The sequence below is a fragment of the Apium graveolens genome, chromosome 5 (genome assembly GCF_009905375.1).
Source record: "Apium graveolens cultivar Ventura chromosome 5, ASM990537v1, whole genome shotgun sequence".
Lineage (NCBI taxonomy): Eukaryota > Viridiplantae > Streptophyta > Magnoliopsida > Apiales > Apiaceae > Apium > Apium graveolens.
In genome coordinates this window covers 214,556,223-214,578,366 of record NC_133651.1, presented here as the reverse complement: position 1 = coordinate 214,578,366, position 22,144 = coordinate 214,556,223, and the positions used below count along the sequence as shown (strand labels likewise).

At 33.2% G+C, this 22,144-nt stretch overlaps 1 protein-coding gene across 1 annotated transcript; it reads right to left on the bottom strand.

Moving 5' to 3' along the window:
* Positions 1-12,374: 12,374 nt before the first annotated feature.
* On the bottom strand, positions 12,375-21,677 carry LOC141724810 (biotin carboxylase 2, chloroplastic-like). Its single transcript, XM_074527085.1, has 17 exons — positions 21,523-21,677; positions 21,357-21,414; positions 20,512-20,837; positions 20,279-20,420; positions 19,893-19,991; positions 19,747-19,803; positions 18,764-18,835; positions 18,104-18,193; positions 17,633-17,692; positions 16,337-16,522; positions 16,154-16,246; positions 15,996-16,077; positions 15,596-15,702; positions 14,699-14,774; positions 13,910-13,956; positions 13,768-13,830; positions 12,375-12,718 (listed from the first exon to the last, which is right to left on the bottom strand). Exons 2-17 carry the CDS (start codon positions 21,408-21,410, stop codon positions 12,662-12,664), a joined length of 1,611 nt encoding a protein of 536 aa, XP_074383186.1. The 5' UTR covers positions 21,411-21,414; positions 21,523-21,677; the 3' UTR covers positions 12,375-12,661.
* Between the last annotated feature and the right edge of the window lie 467 nt (positions 21,678-22,144).

The window sequence follows — 22,144 nt, the reverse complement described above, 5'->3', positions numbered from 1 at the left end:
GAAAAACAACAACATTTTCTTCTTTCATAGAGTGTAGTTAGTCTTATCAAAAGTAGGGATCTTGCTGCTACTGATTTTCTGTGTATTCATTCTTCTAAGATCTTGAATCTGTTTACTTTCAGATTTTGCTCTGATACCACTTGTTAGGTAATGAATAACACAGAGGGGGGTGAATTTGTTTTAGTGTTTTTGAGCTTTTCTTGATTTGTTTATGGTGGTGAACAAAGTAAATTAAATCTTGTAGTGAAATATGTTAATACTGAAATTAAGCATCTAACAATAAAGAACACGGATCTTTCAAAACTCACTTAATTTTATATTAAAATTAAGAATGTCTTGCTACAAAATTTCTAGGCTCTTTGATAATAAAGAGTTTAGCTGATTCCTTGAGAGAATACAAAATTTCTGATCTAAATTGTTGCTGCTAAACAAAGCATCCAGTGTTTACTTTATAGAACAGTAAACACTGGTTGTTACATAGAATGCAACAGCATGTACTAAAACCTATTTTTGGATAATCAAATCTTTCTATTTCTGGCTTAGTGTATCTTTGCAAATCTTTCACGCCTGTGACTTTACTTTTCCAGTTAATATTGGCCCTTGATCTTGTACTCTTCAAACTGCTTTTGTAGACTTGTCAATCCAACTGATTAGATTGTTTGTTGCTTGATAATCTCATATATTGAACTGGTCTGCAATTTGTACTTTGAGATTTACCTCGAGATCTCCAGTTTTGCATATAGAGAACTTGACATCTCGATAAGTATATTGGATTATCGAGATCTCTAATCACTCTACAGTGTGTTGTCTTATTGAAGTCTCTGAGTTCTCTATAAGAGAATTTGGCTTGTCGAGATCTCACATTTTCATGTCTTCACTTTGACTTATCAGTAACTCTGAGTTCTCTAATGACAATTAGACTTATCGATATCTTAGAGTTCTCTAGTGAAGAAATGACTTGTCGATATCTCCAATCTTCATGTCTTCAATTTGGCTTGTCGATATCTCTGAGTTCTCTAGTAGTTTTCTAGACTTCTCGATAAGTCATTCTGGAGTTCTCGAATGACTTCTCTATAATACTTAATCTGTGACTTGTAGAGAACTTGACTTAGAATATTTTTCCCAAAATAGATTTATTCAACTCCAAGCTTCTTCATAATTCTTCTGAGGCATGATCTTCTTGATCTTCTTCCAAATAGAATTCTTGGGCTTGATACCGTTTACAGAAAAAAGACTCTAGTCTGCCCTTGAACATTTTTACAGACTTAAGAATTACAATACATAATGCAAACATAGATTATCATACAACTTACTTAGGGTTGTCAGTTTGACTTAGTCTTGTTATTGTACAAGCATGTCTTACATAACAGAAGAGCTTTGACCAGTTTGAGTAGTTGATGTCAATTTGCTAGGCTCCTTTGATTTACCAGCATCCCTGGATTGTTGAATCCTAGCTTCTATCCCCCCCTTATTCTTGGGAACAGGCATGGGTAGGGGAGTTGGAATTTCTGGCCTCACAGTCTTAGGAAGTGCAGGCAATGGAATGTTAAGTTTTCCCATGATGCCTCCCAAAGCTACAGAGTTTTGCATTTGTAAATGCTTGTGGGAGTCCACCAAGGTCTGTATATCTGCCTGTTGACTCTGCACTAGAGTAGTGAGAGCTTGCACTTGAGTTGTGAGTGAGTCATTGGAGGACTGCAAGGTTGAAACGTGTCCTTGAAGAGCTTCAATTTGTAGATTTGTAGATGTAGAAGTAGGTTGTTGAAAGCTTGAAGGATACTGAGAACCTAAAGGTTGCTTCCATAGCTTCCATTATTCCATCCATGAGCAGTACAAAAGGCTCATATCTACTTTGATGAAGCTGGTTCAATTTGAGCTTTGTATCATTTGAACTTGTAATTTGTAGTTGAACTACCTCATGCAAAGCTATGAAAGACTGTCTGAGATTTTTGACATCCTTTTCTACATTAGTCAGATCAAATCTTGCCATTTTGTCAGCAAAATGTTGAAATTTTGAAGTGATCTTGACTTGAGAAGGAATAATCTCATCCATTTTCTCTCTCACCAGCTTCCTTATCTTGTCTTCATGACCAGTCAACTTTAGTTCTAGAGCTTTACCAAACAGGTGAAAAGCTTTGAGTTGAGCTTTATAAACTTCAGTGATTGCATCATAGACATCTTGTGGAGTCAGGACCTTGGCATTGCTTCCCAGAATGGTTACATATTCATCTCTAAACCTAGCCAAGACCTGATCCATCTCCAAAGAAAAATCCTTAGACAACCAAGCATCTATAGAGGATCCCGCTTCTTGACACGCTTCTTTACCACGCGAGTCTGAATAGGTTTCATTCTCTTTCTTGACTGAAAACAAATAAAATGAATAACAACAAAATGGGAGAGCCATAATTTGCTCAACAAGTCTGCAATATATAAACAGTATTATAAATAAGCTAAATGAACCGATAATATGGCTGTATCTGTAAAGATATAACCCTGTAAGGAAATAATGAAGGCCATTATCGGCGAATATCAATAAACTAGACAGGACACAAGTTCGCACCTATATCCTGCTGATCAATCAGGATACAGTGCAGATCTATACCTCTATGTATAGATCCATTCGGGTACTGTAATATTCGGGAAAATTATGTTAATATTTTGTGTTAAATAAATAAATAGCAGTAACTGCTATTTGTGTTCCCGTGTGGACCAGAAATTTTTTCGATTGATTGTTATGTGTTTAAAATGCATTTATATGAATCGATCAGCAATCTGGACGTGTGTTTATTAGCGTCTTTATCGAGGTACTCATTTTATCTCGTTTTATGTGCGTTTGAATGTATTTTATGTGTTTTCGGGGTATTCTGTTAATATAGGAATCGTTTTAATTTCTCAAAAATAAACAGACTGGGACCCCACCGGGACGTCAAAACCCACAAAATTCATATTTTCATTTTTATAAAACCATACACATTTCAAATGTCCATATATTTGCATTTTTGAATTATTCACAATTTTTGGGGAATTTGATATAAATTTTATATTTAATTGTTTTTAAAATTATTCCCCGTAAATTATTAATTTTGGGCTTTTATTTTAAAATGTGAGACCGAGTCATCGATTTGTGATTTATTGGGGATATTTTCTAGTAAGTATAAATAGCCTGAATTTGATATTTCTAATTTATAAAAATTAAAAAAATACTTTGGATATTATCAAAAACAATTAGATATGCTCTTGCATTTCAATCCTATCCTGAATTTAATCTACTGATTTCTGGAGTTTGGATAAACCGTTTTTGATGTTCTTCATAGAGAATTGAAGCCCTCAATGAGCTTTTTTGTTTGATATCAACATCACTGCGTAAGGTTGATTATTGTAAAATTTCTTTCTTTTTTTCAATTTAGACCCGATTTTGATTCTTGATTTCTGAGTTGTTTTGATCATTTTAGATGTTAGCAATAGATTTAACCTACTTATGGGAATCGATTAATATAATTTTGGTTGTCGGTGGAGTTTGGAAATGGTTAACCCAAGTTCTTGGGTTTTGATATTTTTATTTTCGATTTGTTGAATTGTTTGGATTGTTGTTGTTGTTTAGGATCATGTAGATAGATTGGATATTCTGCAAGCTTCGATTTTGTGTATGAATCGCTGGTTTTGGTTGAGAATTAGCGAAGATAGAGTTTTCGCCGGATTTCTTCGAGTTCATCGGCGATGGTGGTGAATTTCGATCGGAAATCACGGTTCATGGACTGTTGATTGCGTTTGTTGGTTCAGGAGTGTTTCTTGGATGAATTATGAGTCGTTTAGCATCAAAAAATCTGTATTAAACAGTTCTGTCTTGGCCTGTATCGAGTCACCGCAGACTCGCCGGAGTTCGGCGAACCCGCCGGAAACTGGGTTTATTCCCAGAATCCGGGCGGCATTCAAACCTGACCCGGAACCTCCTTCAGGACCCGGCTGGGTTGTTTATAAAACCCGGGTTTGATCGCCCAGTCCACCTTTCCCTTTTCTAAAAACCTGTTTCCACAAAATTATGTTTTAAAATTAATTAAAATTTCCTTTTTGTTTTCAAAAATTCAATTTTTTATTTTATTTTCTTTTCAAAAATTGTTTTTATTTATTTAGTTAATTATTTTAAATAATTAACTAAATTAATTTAAATTCTAAAAAATATTTTCATTTATTATTTTCAAAAATCAAAATTTGATTTAATTATTTATAATTTATTTTAAGTAATTATTTATAAGTTTAATTAATTAATTAATTCAATTAATCAATTTATTTTATTTATAAATAGTTAAATAAAATGTAAATTATTTATAATTAATTAAAATAATTCCTAAAAATTACTTTTAAGTTTTTAAAATTTATAATTAGGTATTTAAAAATCAATTGATATTATTATTAATTGATTTATTCCCAATTATTCTTGTTTTATTCGTAATAAATGAACCATTTGTTCGTTTAATACGAAACAAATGCGTACATACTCAGAAAAATATTCTGCTTCTAATAAAAATATTTTTGAGGCCTAATTTCTCTTGTATTTAAAGGTCGTTTGATTTTTGAATCATTTTGAGTCGGTATCTAATCGATAAATGTTGTTATTGACCTGATTTCAATTCTAAACGTACTGAGACCTATGTTTTGACAATGTGACGTATGTGTTACGTGAATTATGTGATTACGTGTTATATGAATAACATGATTACGTGTTACGTGATATGCATGCTATCTGTTTACAGTTTTAAATGCCATGATTAGTTATAAACGATCGGGTAGATGTCAAGACGTATAGTTACGTCGATTGAGTTTGTTTCCGTCAATTAAGATAGTTCTTTTTTCTATAGAATCGAGTTTCACGGAGCGCAGTCAAGTGTTAGACGGAGTCGGTAGCCAGCAGTTATAAGCCAGGGTTATAGTAAGAAGTTATCGAGCATATCAGGCAAGTTTTCTCACTTATTCTAAATTCAGAATAGTGTTTTACTTTGTTTATTTAGATACCAATTGTAACTTTACATACTATTCTAATTTCAGAATAGTTTAATAGTTTACTTATCAGATTGTTTAATCATAATCATGCAAGTATATCTTCCCTATTCGAAGTTCAGAATAGTTAAACATTTTTATATTTCGCTGAAATTACTCTATACAGTGGAACTTTGAGATGAGATTAGCGAATAACTAATTGTTCTAGTTATTTCACCATCACTTGTTGAGATGACTCTGGACCATGTGAAATGGGGAGTTATATTGTTAAGGATGTCGTTTGATTCGGCTCCTTTGATTAAAAATATTTTATGGATTGGATGAATGTGTAAGTGACCGGGGCGGACGGTCCAGCGGAGGGCTATGTATTATATACAACTTGTGCCATATCCATATATATAGCCTTTTATTTGAGTACTCGTGTTTTGGGATATGTTTCTACGAACCATGATCCAGTGCTATCACACGGGCTGATCAGTATGTGATAGTACGTCCGTCAGTGAAAGATTTCAATCTAAAAATTATCGTTTATTGTTTATAACTTGTTTAGCTTCTATTGTTGATCAAATATCACTGTTTATATCCTGTTATTCAGTTATTATCAAAATGCGGTTTATCATTTCAAGCATATATTTTGTACAACTTGATGAGCATTTCTTTCGCTCATACTTGTTTATTATGCTAATCTTTCAGCTAAGTCAAAGCAGGCTTGAGTTCCATATTTCCCCAGAAGTTGTGTACTTGTAAATAGTTTGGTGTGTTTTACAGGTAGACTATTTTGGGACGCTTGACTAGTTTAGAGATTTGTAATAAAAATTTGTTAGTTTGTAAAACTAAATAGACTTATGGGTTGTAATAACATTTGGTTTGTTTTAGTGCCTGTTTCATACTATAACCTATGATCGATCCAGTTGCATGTAAGGGGTCCTATTTATTATTTTATTCAACTGTGTCTATTATATTGTGGTTTATCGGTCAGTGACTCCCAAATCTAGACCCCGGGTTTGGAGGGCTTCACAGGTACCCATTCTCTATGGTCCAAAACATGGATCCGGTTGATTCCCATTCCATAAAATCCAGTTGATAACTGGTCCTTAACGTCACCATCCAGTCCACAGATGAGCATCCGGAATAATCGGTATGCTTTAATGTATCCCAACATTAAAAATATACCAGGATATATATGTATAATCTATTGGAATATGAATAGAGTATTCAGTGTATCAAGAGAAATCAGGAATCAAAATAAAATATAAACAAAGGAACAATAATTGTGTATCAGTGTATGTGAACATGAATTATCAGTGTTTGTCGAGTCGAAAATCTGAATAGAAGAAGATGATTCACTATTCTGAATTTAAAATAGGGGAAAACTTGCATGTCACGTGATGTACTGCGATTATATCATTTCTCTCTAACACTGGCTTGGCCCGCCTTGTTGGTTTCGTCTTTATCAAAGAAAGATACTTATTTAGTCAACACGTATCTTAATCACGTCTCAAACCGACTTCACGTAGCCCTTATCGTTTACCCGTATGCTTACAATTAACTCGTACTATAATTATTAGCAATTAAGACTCAATTAACCACATAGTTCACATAGCACATAAGTCACATAGTCATTTTAGGCTTAAAAATATTTTAAGAATCGAAACTGGATCAATATTCGTATTATCGAACAACTTCTGGCTCGTTTCCTAATTTTTTGGAATTTATTGGACTCGTCTCTATAGGTAATAGGGTCTATGAGTAAATAAATATCGAAAGCCGACTCGCTTCCAAGAGAAATTAAAGTTTGAAACTATTTTTAATGAAAACATATCATTTTTCCGAGTTAAAGGGCTTTCGTTTCGTTTAAATTGGATTAATGGTTCAATTATTATTCAATAAATAAGGTTAAATAAATTTATTATTCAATATAATTATTATTCAAAATAATTGAACCTCAAAAATATTTTAAATAATTATTTAGGAAAAAATCAGAATTAAAAATGAATTTTTAATAATTTTTGAAATTAAAATGAATTTATTATGATTTATTGAAAATGAATTGATTAATTATCAAAATAATTAATCATTTTTAAATAAGTAATAATTAATAATAATTAAACTCAAATTTTAGAAAATAATTCAGATTTATTTATAGAATTAATCAAATAATTAAATTAATTAATTTATAAAATAAATAAAGCTGATTTTTATAATTTATAAAACAAAATAAATAAAAGTAAAATTAAAATTTCCAAAAATAGTTTTATGAAATGATTTTGGGTCAAAATGAATCAAAATCGGGTTTTATTCTGGGTTTTGATTCGGGGTTTCGGGTCACCGGAAATCCTGAAGAACACGCCGGACTCCGACGAGTTTCTTCAAGATCCGGAAAGTCCAATTCCCCCTCCATTCGACTCCGTTTTGCTTCATTTTTGTATCAGTTTCATCTGAAATTGACACAACAACCCAACACCGCGTTCAACAGCAACCGACGGTGAACGTATCTCCTTCTCCGGCGAAAGACCTCCCAACTCTGACGAACCTTCCCAGATTCCGTCGAACTCATTTTCAGGCTAAAATCAGTACTGTTTTTACTGATTTTTACAGGGTTTTGATCGTAAACAAGGTTCTAAACAATATTCAAGCATCAAATGAGTCCCATAACCCTTGTATTAATTTCCCGATCAAAACCGACTTAAATTCCGGCCAAAATGCGATTTGATTAATTCGTACATGAAATCAAACGTTTTAAATATCAAAATGAAGGTAATAACATGTATAATCTTTCCCCCATATCTAAACAGACCTCAGATTCATCTGTAATCAAAAACGATTAATTAAAAATTAACATAAACCCTAGAACACGATCTATCAATTCAAGCTACCGTTTGATAAATTAACTTATACAAATCAATCATAAATCATCAAACAAAGCTATTCAAGCAGTCAGTTTCATCATATAACCCTAAAATCAAAATACCCTAATTCAGTTATGAACCCTAGTATTAAAAATTGAAAAACTATGAATCGAATCATGAATTTGATCGCATAATCAGATAGAACAACTCAAATCCTTCAATTTGAGTACTTACATGATACGATTTGGTGTCCAGAAATGTTCAAAATCAAGCTTTGATTCCTGACCCGATTCCAAGAACCCTAACCCGAATTTTCGGAGAATTTGGGGATTTTTCTGAATTTTTATAATTAATTATAAATAATTAAATAAAAATTAAGTTATTTATAGTAGTAAGATAATACCCCTAATTAAAATTAAGGCCCTAATTTTACATCTAATAAAATTAATTGGCCATTAGTTATAAAATTTTTGAGTATTAATTTTTAATTTTAAAATACTTAATATATACAATATATATGCCAAAAATTCCAAAATATTGTGAATAATTCAACAATACAAAGAAATGGACTATTTAAAAGTCCCATAATTTTATAAAAATATGATTTTTGTGGGGCTTTTGACACCCGAAGGGGTCCGGAAAAGTCATTTTTCGCGAAACGAGAAAATTTATAAAATAACTGGATATTTAGAATAACGCTATGGTACAAGCCATACTAGGTTAAATAAGGCCAATTATTTTATTTGAATTATCAGCTATTAAAATAAAGTTCGGGTCGTATAACTTTCGATACAGAAGCTTTTAACACGAAGTAAAATATCTGATAAATACCTGAAAGATACCCTGACGTCACAGAACACATAATGACTAGATACACTTAATGATATAATAGAACATATAATTTCATCTTTATTATGATATAATACAAGGGTAATTTCCCAGTTGTTACAAAAATAATCCAGCCTAACACTACAAGTCAAACAACTATGCCCATATTGGAGCAAGTTGAGTTCAAGGTCCATCTTGGTGTGAACTTTCATGGTGAGCCAATCATTCCCAAGGATGAACCAATAGACTGGGACAGCTTACTTATTCCTGAGCTAAATTATTCCAATTCCAACAACATCAAAAAGGAAGAATAAATTAGCAAGAAAATTAGTCAAGCTTGTCTTATCCCAATCTAAAGCTTTATCCAAACCCAAGCCAACAGTCAATAAATGAGATCAACTCTTTATCAGTGACATAAAAGAGTTCTCAGACACCAACCTTTACCTGGATGAGGTAGATGAAGTAAGAGCAATTAATGCCCACAACAGACTCCCAGAAAGATTAGTGTTCAGGTACAGGGGTGGAAAGGAAATCACATGGCCTCTACATAGGATTCTCAATGAAGGCTACAGTGTCTTGGTGAAAGAATTCACTGCAATGAAGAAAGATTTTGGATTCACCAAGGTGGCCAAAATAGAGGTACTCAACAAATTTCAACAAAGAAGACAAAGCTGGAGAGATCCAAATGCACTACCAAGAATCTTATATATTCCTTACACCGGAAGTAGAGTGCATTTGAGACCATATTGGTTGATGGAGTTCAAGGAAGAAATAAATACCAAAAGATTCTTTAGACCTGAAGACCAACTGAAAATATCAAGCAATGATACTCTCAAGGAAATGCAGGATATACTGGATTTCAATAATGAAGATGAATCTGAGTTTCACAGACAACTCCAAAACCAAATAGAAGAAAACTATAAGAAACTGGGAAAGAAGACTAGACAATCAAGGAAAAAGAATTATTTTGCTCAGTCTAGAGGAGCACCTTGAAAATGGCTTGTGAGAATTCTGTGAACTTTCTTTTTGTGCAATTTTCAATAAAATGCAACACTTATCATTTTTATCTACTATTGATCATTTATTTTGTGTAAGGTGTTTTGTTATCATCAAGTCCTCATAAATTCATGTCTATAATTCTAGTAGACATAAATTGGGGGAGATTGTTAGGAATATGTTGTAGGCTTGATAATAATTCACCAAAACACCTTGATAGATTTAATTGAGTGATTATTTAACTATCAACGGATAACCAAACTCGTTCATCCGTTGATAGAGTAGCTTATGGTTCAATAAGTTTTTGTAGCACATTTTTGTATATTGTAATAACTTAGAAGTTTAGAAGTTGGAGAAAATTCTAAGTCATGTTGACTACTAGAAAAATATGCAAAATAGGTTGTCTAATTGTAAATATTAGATATCTTGTTATTTTGCATAAGTGAAATAGTATCAACTGCTAAGAAGATACTTTCAACGGATAAACTACAAAGTTTCGACGGATGACTCAAGACACTTACAACAGATAATTCATTGGAGACTCAACGGATAACTCATGTGGAGTATCGACAGATAACATTGAAGTCTCAACGGATAACCAATTCAAATAGCAGTTGAAAGTGACTTGACAGTCACATGGGTTGATTGCATACAAAAGGAATGTGGCAGCCTATTTATAGGTTTAAGAGAATAAAGGAGCATTTTCATTTCCATGCTTACTTGAAGAAATACAAAGATGCCGGATAGAGAGATGAAGGAACATGTGAATAGACTTATATATTTGTTTTATCTGTTTGTCTTTTTCATGTGTAACTTGATAATATATAAATCAAGAGTAACAAGTAGAATAATTAATCGATTGAACTGTGAAATAGAAAAAGCTAAATCTGTTAGAAATTTCTCTGCTCTTTTATACACTTGTAAGCAGCTATGTGCATCCTTGCATCACAGAATTCTCATTCATATATATATCTCTGGTGGAAAGATCAATCCACCAAAAAGTATTTTAATCATTATGTTTATTTACTTTGTGTCTTGAATACTTAAATCTTTTATTCCGCACTTTTGCTTATTCAAACACAGATATATTTTACAAAGAGATTTTATTATTTCAAAAAGGAACTAGAATTACATTCAACCCCCCTTCTGTAATTCTATTGTTAGATTATTAGGGCATAACAGTACTTTGAAATTATCTAAAAGAGAAGTATGTTGAGAAATTGTTGCAGAAATTCAGTGTCCAGGATGCGAAGACCAGAAGTACACCGTTGGCGAGTCACTTTAATATCACGAACAATCAATCACCTAAAACGGATGAAGACAAAAAAAATATGTCTAAAGTTCCTTATGTGTTTGTAGTAGCAGTTTGATGTATGCAATGGTATGTACAAGGCCAAACATTACTCATGTAGTGGGAGTTGTTAGTAGATTTATGTCTAATCCAGGAATAGAGCTTTGGGAAGCAGTCAAGTGGTTGTTACGCTACCTGAAAGGCACATCCAAGGTTACACTATGTTTCAGTAAGAAAGATGTTGTCTTGGAAGGTCCTCTGATGCAGATTTGGGTGGATGTTTGGATACAAGAAAAAGTAAAACGGGTTATATTTTTACTTTATGTGGCACAACAGTTAGTTGGATGTCTCGACTTCAAAATAGTGTTTCTCTTTCAACCATGGAAGCAGGATAAATGGCTATCTCTAAAGCTAGCAAGGAGATGATTTGGTTGAAGAATTTTCTTGAGGAGTTGGGCAAGCAACAGGCGGACAGTACTTTGTATAGCGATAGTCAGAGTGTTATTCATCTTGTGAAGAATCCTGTATTTTATTGTAGGAAGAAGCATATTCAACTAAGATATCACTTTACGAGAGAGTCGATAAGCAATGGTACTTTGTCCTTAAAGAAAATCCTTAGTTCAAAGAATCCTACATGTATGTTGACTAAGGTGGTTAAGAATTAAAAGTTAGAATCTTTGTATAAATTCAACTGGCCTTCATAACTGATTTTATGAGAAGACGTGGCACTAGTTAGAATTTAGTTAGAATTATTGATTAAAGTGTTGATTTTACTACATTTACAAGAGTGAAGTAAAGATGTGATCAGATTTCAAATCGGAGATTGTTGGATTTGTGGAGTCTTAATTAACCCCATAAAAATAAACTATTGTGGAGTCTTAATTAACTCCATGAAAATAAACTATTCAAATTCTGATTCAGGTTAATTTATGGATCAGTCTAGTTTTCAGATTTATACTATAATTGGATTTAGACTTAGATTCTTCTCTTATAAATACTCATTGTAAAACCATAACACAACAAAGTATGAGAGATAAATACAAAATTAGTGCAGTTTATGGAGTAGAAATTTCCGAAGCACATAAATCTTTATATTGTGTGGTTATCATTTATTTTCTTATTCTTATTTTTTGTTTTGGGTTTTTCTTTTGTTGTTATATACTAACAACAACATACAATTAAGAGATTACCATCAATTATCGTAATTAGAAATTAGAAGTGTGCAAATTTCATAATTTATCAGTATCCCTTGTAATATGAAATTCCGACACGGTTACAAAGAACAAGAATAAGATTTCAATGCATGAAATTCTATTGTTATTGTTCATGTTTTAATTTCTGGAAATGTGCTTGAGTTGTGTATGTACATTATTAGTGTAGGCTTGATGTTGAAAGTAACAATTGCACAATCTATCTTCCTGTATCCTTCTTTTCACCCACAATATTTGTTGTTAATCATTCTATTATATTACTAGTACCTTTTTCCAATCCTTCCAACCAAATCAAACAATCCAGTTGGAAAACAAACAAAACAAAATCAGTAATGTATACTATAAATTTCTATTGATTTCTACAACTAGTTCTTGCATGAGCAATCCAGACCCAAGTCTATTGTCATGTAACCTTAGTAGGCAGACGGACTAGATTAGTACCGAAACTGATGAGCAGTATGTTTAACCTTCTGGAGATTCTTTTTCTTCCTCTACGCTGCAGTGTTCGCAAGCTCTTTAGCAGGAGCTGCTGGTACTATGTTCTGGGGCTGCATGCATCAAAATAATTTCTGGTCAGCTCCTTTTTGCAAATAATTTTATACTAATGCTGGGTGATTGGGGATTAAGGGTGGAATTCTCTGAATAGACACTACTAATTTAACGAGGATTCCCTTATTTGAGATGTCTAGCATGGCATCATTCCATGCGCATACCAGTTTACCCACTAACTTTAAAATTATCCACCTAATTTTTATATTAAACTAACTGTAATTGTTAATGGGTTGCTCGAGGTGGTAGTAGTTGTCATGAAAAGTGTTTGTAATATGTGAATTATGTAGTGTGGAGTTCATAGATTCAAAATTTCCTTGATAAGTTAAATGTAGTCCTTTGATCTTCAAAGTTCAAACAGTTGGTTGCCGTTATCAACTAAGAGTTAAGAAAGTGCAAGTGGAGGCAGGGACGGAGCCAGAAGTCGAGGTTTGGGGTGGCGAATTTTTTTTCAGAATAATTAATATATATTTTTAATTTATTATATATTAAATAAATTAATAAATAATATTTTTAACAATTTCAATATACAATATATACTTAAATTTCTGTATCTAAATTCATAACTATTGAAAATATCATTAATATTAGTACTACATTCAAAAAATTATATATTTTTGAGGGGGGCGAAAATTGAAAATAATTTTTTTTACTACTAAATATATAAATATGTAATTTTTTTTCATAAATTTTAATACTAATTTAATGATTATACCGGAGTTTGGGGTGGCGGCCGCACCCGCCGGCCACCCCCTGCCTCCGTCTCTGAGTGGAGGCTTCAGTATCCCTATTAATGACTTGACCACTTGAAGTATGAGCAGAACACTAGGACTACTGTTGCTAACAATTTGATTTCACGAAGGTTTTTATGTTAATATGTTATAGCTTGTAAAGAATCAAAAACTTTGTTTGTGTCCTATAAAACTGGTCGATAATTTTCAATATAATTAATCCTCAGTTGACATCTTTAATGACAGACACTGAAATGCAATGTTTCAGAAACAAATATTGTTAAAAAAATTAACAAAAGTGTCAAACAAATGCTTACCGCTGCCAACTCATGTTCATGCTTTGGAATAAAGGCAGTATCAACTTTTCCATTTTTGAAGTCCTGAAATACAACACTTAATAGAAGTCATTATACCAATATAAATGAGTTTAGATCATTAACAACGAAAAAATTCTTTTACCTCCACTTCAAGAATGAGTTTGTGGTATTCAATTGTTGTTGGAACACCTGGAAAAATAAAGTTTCCTGTTACATTACCACTAACACGTAACCTCCTAAAGAGGTATGATATGGAAGAACAGATATTGATTCAATAGTTTCAAGTGCTAATGTGAAGTTGAGAAGATCTATTTCCATTATGAGTATTTTAGATTACAGCCAATCTTGACATTCAGAGGTTGATTCATTACAAATGGCGGAGATCAATAATAAGCAATTAGCCGATAATTAGAAATCATGAGATTCAACTCAAAATTGCTATATATAGCAAAATGAGAAACTTCGGGATCCTTGTGAAAAAGTTTATAGTGTGATGCACGCACCAAAACAAATTGAGAAGAATAGCTTAGTATAACCATGAACGAGAAATGATAACCCAGTTTCAGATGGAACGAGACGTATCAACCAAGCGGAACCATAACCAGTGAATGAAAAAAGGAAAAGTATAAGCAGTAACCAACACATGGGTATATTAATCGGACGCTAGGTGTTTCTTGTATTATGTATGTAACAACAGAAAGTATAGAAATGGAACCAGACAGTTAAATAATAGAAGGATATATCTCGACTCAATTCAAATTAAGTAGGCGTTCTCTGTAAATATTTCCGCATTTGAGAATGACACAAGAATTCTAAACGAACGGAAACACATGTGCTCCCTTTAAAAAGAAGATTAATCTTCCCCTTTGACATTTCGATATATATACATATATTAGTCATTGGTATAAATCTTTGTGGAAAATGTACTTACCTACTATAATGGTATCATGAAGAGCCCTTTTCATGCGCTCAATTGCCCTCTCTCTTGTTGGAGCCCAGACAATCAGCTGAAAATAGACTTAAATGATTAGAGCGGTTAAATGCCAAGCGTTCAGTGTAGATGGATAACAATAGAGTGTAAATAAACATATTTTGTAAATGAGACAGTTCTATACCCATGCATACACACAATACAATAGTATTAAATATCATCTAGCTAAAATTACAGTTCAGCTTTACGCATTGGCTGGTATATATTACTAACCAAATATAGCACTTGCCTCCACTCTACAAACACTAGTCATTACATTCTGTTTTAGGAATATCAAGGTAATTAATGGAGTAACAGACTGAATATTCGAACTTGTCTATTCATTTTTAAAGAGCTGAGTTTAGTAAAATTCAGACAAAGGTGTGGAGAGTTAGAAGGAGCTCTTCAAAGTACAGAAAAGCAATGCACCTCTGCTGGCCTAAACAGTAATGACCTGAAGTGTACTAAAACAATTTAACTTGCAAAACCCTATCTACATAACGCTGCTTCTCTGGAATATGGGTCGCTAAACTGGTCAAGGACCTTCCTGCTAGTAATCAACTTCAAACGTTCACAAGTTCTAAGTAAAAAGCATCAACCACATATCTAAACCTTGGCACATCCAATGTGTTATAAGGTTCAGTACTCCTGTCCAACTAAACAATCTATGTAAACCACATGCAAAAGATAGATTTATGAATAAATGACACAAATCATTCTAAGAAAATAATTGTACTAGTAAGACAGGCAACTGCACAAGATTATTGGATCCACAGACCCAAATTTTGCAGCTGCATGTGTATCATACAACAAACTTCAAAAGAAGGGATTTGTAAGACAATGATGATTGATGCGAACCTTTCCGAGTAGTGAATCGTAGCTAGGTGGAACCGTGTAATCAGGGTAAACATGGCTATCCATCCTCACAAATGGACCTCCAGCTGGCAAGTAGGCTGTTATTTGTCCTACACAAAATTACATGTTATAGAGTCAAGTTATAGAAAATTTTCATGTCATAATAAGAAGTAGCTCCTTTTATCTGTTATAAGTTTTCCAGGAAGATGTGATAGCACAACAGAAGATTAACCTGCATGCTTCTGTGTGCAAGTACGCCACTAATTAAAAAAAACCACAGGGTTTGTTATATCTTAGGCAACGGTGGGCAAATAGTGGAACCAGGGAAAAAAGAGTAAAAGGTAAAGGTAACAATAACATATGAAATATATGTTCAAGTAAACAACACAATGTATAGCCATACCTGGCCCAGGCCTAAAATTTTTAAAAGCATCTTCAGCATTTATACGACATTCAATAGAGTGTCCCCTAAGCACAACATCTTCCTGTTGAACGGGAATCAGTAAGTAAATATAATGAATATGCATACCCCCCCCCTCCCCCGAGCAACTTATGTATTACCTGTTTGTGACGTAGTTTCTCTCCCCTAGCAACACGGATTTGTTCTTCGATCAGATCAACAGAAGAAATCATTTCTGTCACAGGATGCTCAACCTGTATATTAAATATAATTAGACTTTTAGCAGAAAAATATGTGTGCAGTATATTTAGAAAACGTCTAAATCAGCAATTTCCTGAATTCACCTGTATCCTTGTGTTCATCTCCATAAAGTAAAAGGAACCTCTTTCGTCCAATAGGAATTCAACAGTACCAACACCAATGTAGCCTATAGATGCTGCTGCTGCAACTGCTGCATCACCCATTGCTTTACGCAACTCGGCAGTTAGTGCAGGTGATGGTGCTTCTTCTAGCAACTTTTGGTTCCTTCTCTGCACAACCAAGTTATTTTAGTATCTACCATATAAATTTTGAAATTTATATACTAATCTTTTGTCAACTAACTCACATCCTTAAATTGGCATAATACAACAGATCGCATGAAAGCTGAAGCATTAGTATTGTTTGCGCCAACAGCTATAAGAGTATTTTTAGCTTACTTCGTTATATTTGTATATCAGACGATACCAGTGTCTTAAGTAATTCTAGTATTGAAGTTCCTACCTTTAATCTAAAAGTTAGTCATAAGGTAAATTAGGCTGCTTTTAAGTTGCTTAAGGGACGAAGTTATATACTGAAATGTTTTCCAAAAAAATGAAGTTTAATGTATGTCCTTAAAAAGAATTGAACAAACCACAATCACAAGCCAAATCCTGGGACAGACAATTTTGGTCCATAAGTTATAAAACTTAAAACTCAGGCCTTACCTACAAAATTGCATGATGAGTACTGTTTGTAATCACCATATGCCAAAAAGAAGGCTTTCAGAGGAACGAAGGAATGTTCCAGTTGTTAATAATATTGGTACTTGGTAGGACCAGGAACATGTAGCTTTTGGAAATCTCAAATTTTTTAACTTAGGTCACAGATTTGCAGTGATCATTTCAAACTGACACCATACAGGTATTTAGATCATTTTCGTACAAATGTAAAATATAGATAATCATTGACCCAACATGGACTGACATATAAACCATATCTTAGCTAAAGAAACATTTTGTCAATATCAACTCTATATGTGTGTGTGTGTGTATACATATTATATATATAGAGAGAGATTAGAGAGAGAGAGAGAGGACCGCCTTATTGCTGAAGAGTGATGCGTGAACTTTTTTGCATTTTTACAGTTGTAAGAATATGTTGAATACTAGAAGAATCATCGAAACTCAAACATATATGATGTACATTAAGTTTATACATTCTTCTGATCTGAACCACTCGTAGACTTTAGTATTTCCCCGGACAAAACCCCACGATATTTATTCAATAATTCTAAGATTTATACAAGTCAAACATTTGGAAAACAAATATAATAGTCGGTAATATGTTACGCTGTAACATTGGAAATGAGAAATTCAAATATGAACACAATGTTATAGTACCTGAATACTGCAATCACGCTCTCCAAAGTGAATGACATTTCCAAACTTGTCTGCAAGAACCTGTATATTCATGTAACACATAGATTAGTTAAAAGCTTATGAACTAGGTTAACTGGTACAGTATATATAATTCAGATGATCATCTCACAAGTTTCTTCTTTTACTATGTAGTACTTACAAAATGGTTAATAATAATAGCAATGCTTTGTTACCAGTTAGTAAGGATATCTGTTTGAATGATAGTAATTTACACTAGCTTTTAGATTACTACTAAGACTAGCGAGTTTATCTGTTTGTGTTTTCCCGTTCTTTGGCCGGTCCTAATTCCTTAATATTTTCTTACTGTGTTCTACATCTTGGGACATGGTTTGCCCTGAGATACATGCCAAGTTTAATCTGAGAACCAAAATCTTTTCTTACCTGAACAACCTCTAAAGTAAGTCAATCATTCATAAATATAACCAAAATTACCTGGAATTCAATGTGCCTTGGATTCTGGATATACTTTTCAAGATAAACACCATCATTACCAAATGCAGCCGCAGCCTCACTTTTAGCTGCCTGCCAGAACAAACAATTAAAACAAGAAAGTAAGGAACACTTTAACTAAAACAAGATTACTTGTGGACATTCAGCTCTTATCTAAGATAACTATATCTCAGAAGACACTGTAAGGCTGCTTCAGAAAAATTATAAATTGTATTGCCTATTGCCTAGTGCTCGTCTCAAATTCTAATCAAAGAAGAGTAGAAAAAGTGCATTCTGTCGGAAGCACATCCAAAATCCATGGCATTATATTACTTTAAACAGCAAGACATACATTAATATGTGCCTCTTCACATGCATTCTGCATGCAAGTAGGTCGAGAAATATGTAGAAATTGATATAGAAGATGATAAGTAATAGTCCTGAACAGACAATGTAGTCGGATTACTAAAGCCAAAAAGCAAAAGCATGTACAAGTTATCTAATTAAGACAAATAGTATATAGCATACATTTAGTAGTAAAATTTAATAAGGAACAGATTATGAACATTAGATGTCTTGTTAAAAAGAAACATGTAGAATGACTTGTATGACATGGAATATATTATCAAAATGTAACTTTCTAATAAAAAACAGAAAGCAAACATGTAATAGCTTCACAAACTCCTCAGGCTCTTTAGCAAGACGCATTCCACGACCTCCCCCGCCTGCTGTTGCCTGCAGAGCAAAGAGTTAACCATAAATTATACAAAATCTCTCATCTTTTTATAAGTAATCTTCTATATTATTTCAAATGACAGCGTATACATATCTTTCTGGTATTGTTAGTGCTTCATCTCCATGAAAAATCAAAATTGCGTTACTTGACTCGAACACTTGATAGAATAATCTCATTCTAAAAGAAACTTCACTTTTATAATACTGATACCGCTTTGGGTTTGAATAAATAGAATGAAAAAAAAGATGTGGAAGAGAATGCTAGAAGAGATAAAAGTTGAGGCGATTACAGAATGTAGAAAGAGGATGATGAGATTATTGAACTGCATGGCATATGAGAACATAATGATATTTCTATGCAGATATAAGGAATGAATCATTGCATCAATTGTGGGGGATGGAATGAGGTTAAAAATAAAGTTATGTCAATAAAATTCCAAAACAAACAATTCTTTCCAGCCGACCATACTCAACAAGTGGCTTCATTTCCGTTCTGTCTACTCTTCAAAGTCCACTTACCCAACAAATGAATAATAAACTAGCACGACTAATCTAGACAATTAATAGAGACAAATAATATAAAATTTTGTGATTGATGTGTTTCATTTTAGTTTAGATATAATATTAAAGGCACCAAGGAGCATGGACAAGCATGCAGAAGCAGGTAAATATACTACTCATGCATACTATGCCTCCTGAGAGAACATCAGCATCCTCTAGGGTCATGCACTTGGTGTCTTCCTGCCAGATTATGTTCGAAATCTAGTGGGTTCAAACACGGAGTATTATTGTATTCTTTCGTGCTGAGGAATAGATAAATAATTAATAATACTAAAAGATGTCATTCATCACATTAACCCTTTACGACGTAGCCTTTTGGAAATTTTATATACTTATACGAGAATATTTACCTTGATCATTACAGGATAACCGATCTCCTCAGCAAGTCTGACAGCTTCTTCAGTGCTCTATAATGACAATTATTGGCACAATCATATCAGTCAGTCTCCAAATAATATAAGTTTACTATTTCAAATATATAGATAAGACCTTATACCTGTAACAAGCCGTCGCTCCCAGGTACAGTTGGAACGCCAGCATTCTTCATTGTGTCCCTAGCAGTTGATTTGTCACCCATGACACGAATGCTGTCAGGCTGCATAAACCATACAATCCTTTATTCTCAAGTCACAGTCAATCTCAAATATCAAAAGTCTGAAGGTCACTATATAAAGGTTATAGCTATATTCTCGCAATTAGATGATCGTTCTTGATTGCTGAAAATTTTGCACAAATATGACAAATATGTTGCTTACCAAAATAATAGACCAAATATATTCTGACAGTACTGTATTTGTTGTGCAAGATGATGTCAATACGAAAACCATATAAAATATCACCGAGAAATTGAGGACTGTTTATTCGTTAAAATCAATAACTTACATTCGGTCCAATAAAGTTGATTCCATGTTCTCTGCACATTTCAACAAAAAGCGCATTCTCTGAAAGGAAGCCATATCCTGGATGAAGCATTGTGCATCCACGGCTTATGGCAGCAGAGAGGACATTTTGAACAACTAAATAACTGCAACAAAAATATAGATTTTAGAGAACCACTTTACAATCACCTACTTCAAAACATCACACCCAAGGACGAGAATTGTGGGAATACATACGATTGGTTACTTGGTGCTTCGCCAATACAAACTGATTCATCAGCCAGCTTCACATGAAGTGCATCTTTATCAATGGTTGAGTAAACAGCAACACAAGGTATCCCCATCTCATGAGCAGTGCGTATGACACGGACAGCAATCTCTCCTCTGTTCGCCACTAGAATTTTGTCACCTCTGCAACTAACACCAAGAGCTGCCCCACATTTCCCACGATCTTGACTAACTTGTGAAGATCGGATTCTTTGATTAGGGAAATTTACTTTGCTTCCCACCATGAAACTGCATTGTGAGCTTTTGATTCCGGAAGAGCATCCGGTAAAAAGTCTCTGCAAATTCAAATTCAAATTACAATCGTAAACTCAACACGACTTCATCAGAAGAGAAAGTAACCAGGTAATCTGTCCTGATCGGAATTCATATATCTTTTATCCCAACTCGAAATAAGTTACCCATCTTTCAGATTAAACTAGGTAAACTCGGCTTACAAAATAAATTCCTGAAAATTATGAACCACGACTATATGCTTTCTTGCACAATTATGCTAATCTAAATAACCAAAGTTTTAACACAATGACACAAAATAATAAAACTTTTTCCACCACCTTTCAACATACTCCCAAAATTAATTCTCAAAATAATATAAAAAAGGAAATAAGCTAACATAAACAAATTTCAAAAGGGTGATTACATAAACTGTTATAGTCATTAGTAGTGACTATAACACTCAAGAATCAAAATCAAATATTACAAGAGAATAAAAATAAGTTCTTTAAATATATAAACACACATATATCAAGAAAACATAAATAAAACTTAAAAGGGAAGGAATGGGGTTGCGAAATTACCGGAATTGAAGCGTAAACAGGTTTGTTGCAATAAGTTATGGCCGCAGAGTCCATTTTTCTAAATGTAATTGCCCCAAGAAAAAAAGATGATTAGCATAATAATCAAGAAAAATTAAATAAAAAAATGGAGATGACAGAAAAACAAGGAATTGAATTGAAAATTTACCTTAGGGTAGAGCAAATGTGGAGTGATTACAAGCAATGAGAAAGAAAAATGGTGCGTATGTGTGCGTATATATGAGGGGTCGATACAAACGAGGGAGGAGGAAGGAGCTGGAATGCCGCGTGTCCAGCTCAACTGTTTTTTGTGGGTCAGCTACTCCTTTTAACTATTTTCTACACAAATGTAGCCAGAAAATCAAAATACTATAAAAGTTCATTATCCGTATACCCACATACGCGTTCGACTCAAATTTATCCCCAATTTTTTTTTTAAAATTATAAATCATATTTATCAAAATAAAATAAACACATATTTTTATTTGAACATTTTTAATTTTTTGGTTATAAATTAAATTGGTTACTTTGGCCACAATTGATCACTGGTTCAGCATATCTTACAATTTGAGACTTTTGTTCAATTTATAAGCCAAATTATTACTATTATTTGTACCAACAAATCATGATTTTTTGGCGCATGTGGTGGATTTATTGTTTACCCAAGTTGGTTGTATTTTGGCCGGTAGACTTCGGCTTATTTCGGACTTGGACTCGAAATTTGACCTGATTTATCACATATGGTATCCGAGTTGACTCTCGAAATCTTAATTCGTCAAGTTGTCGGGGTG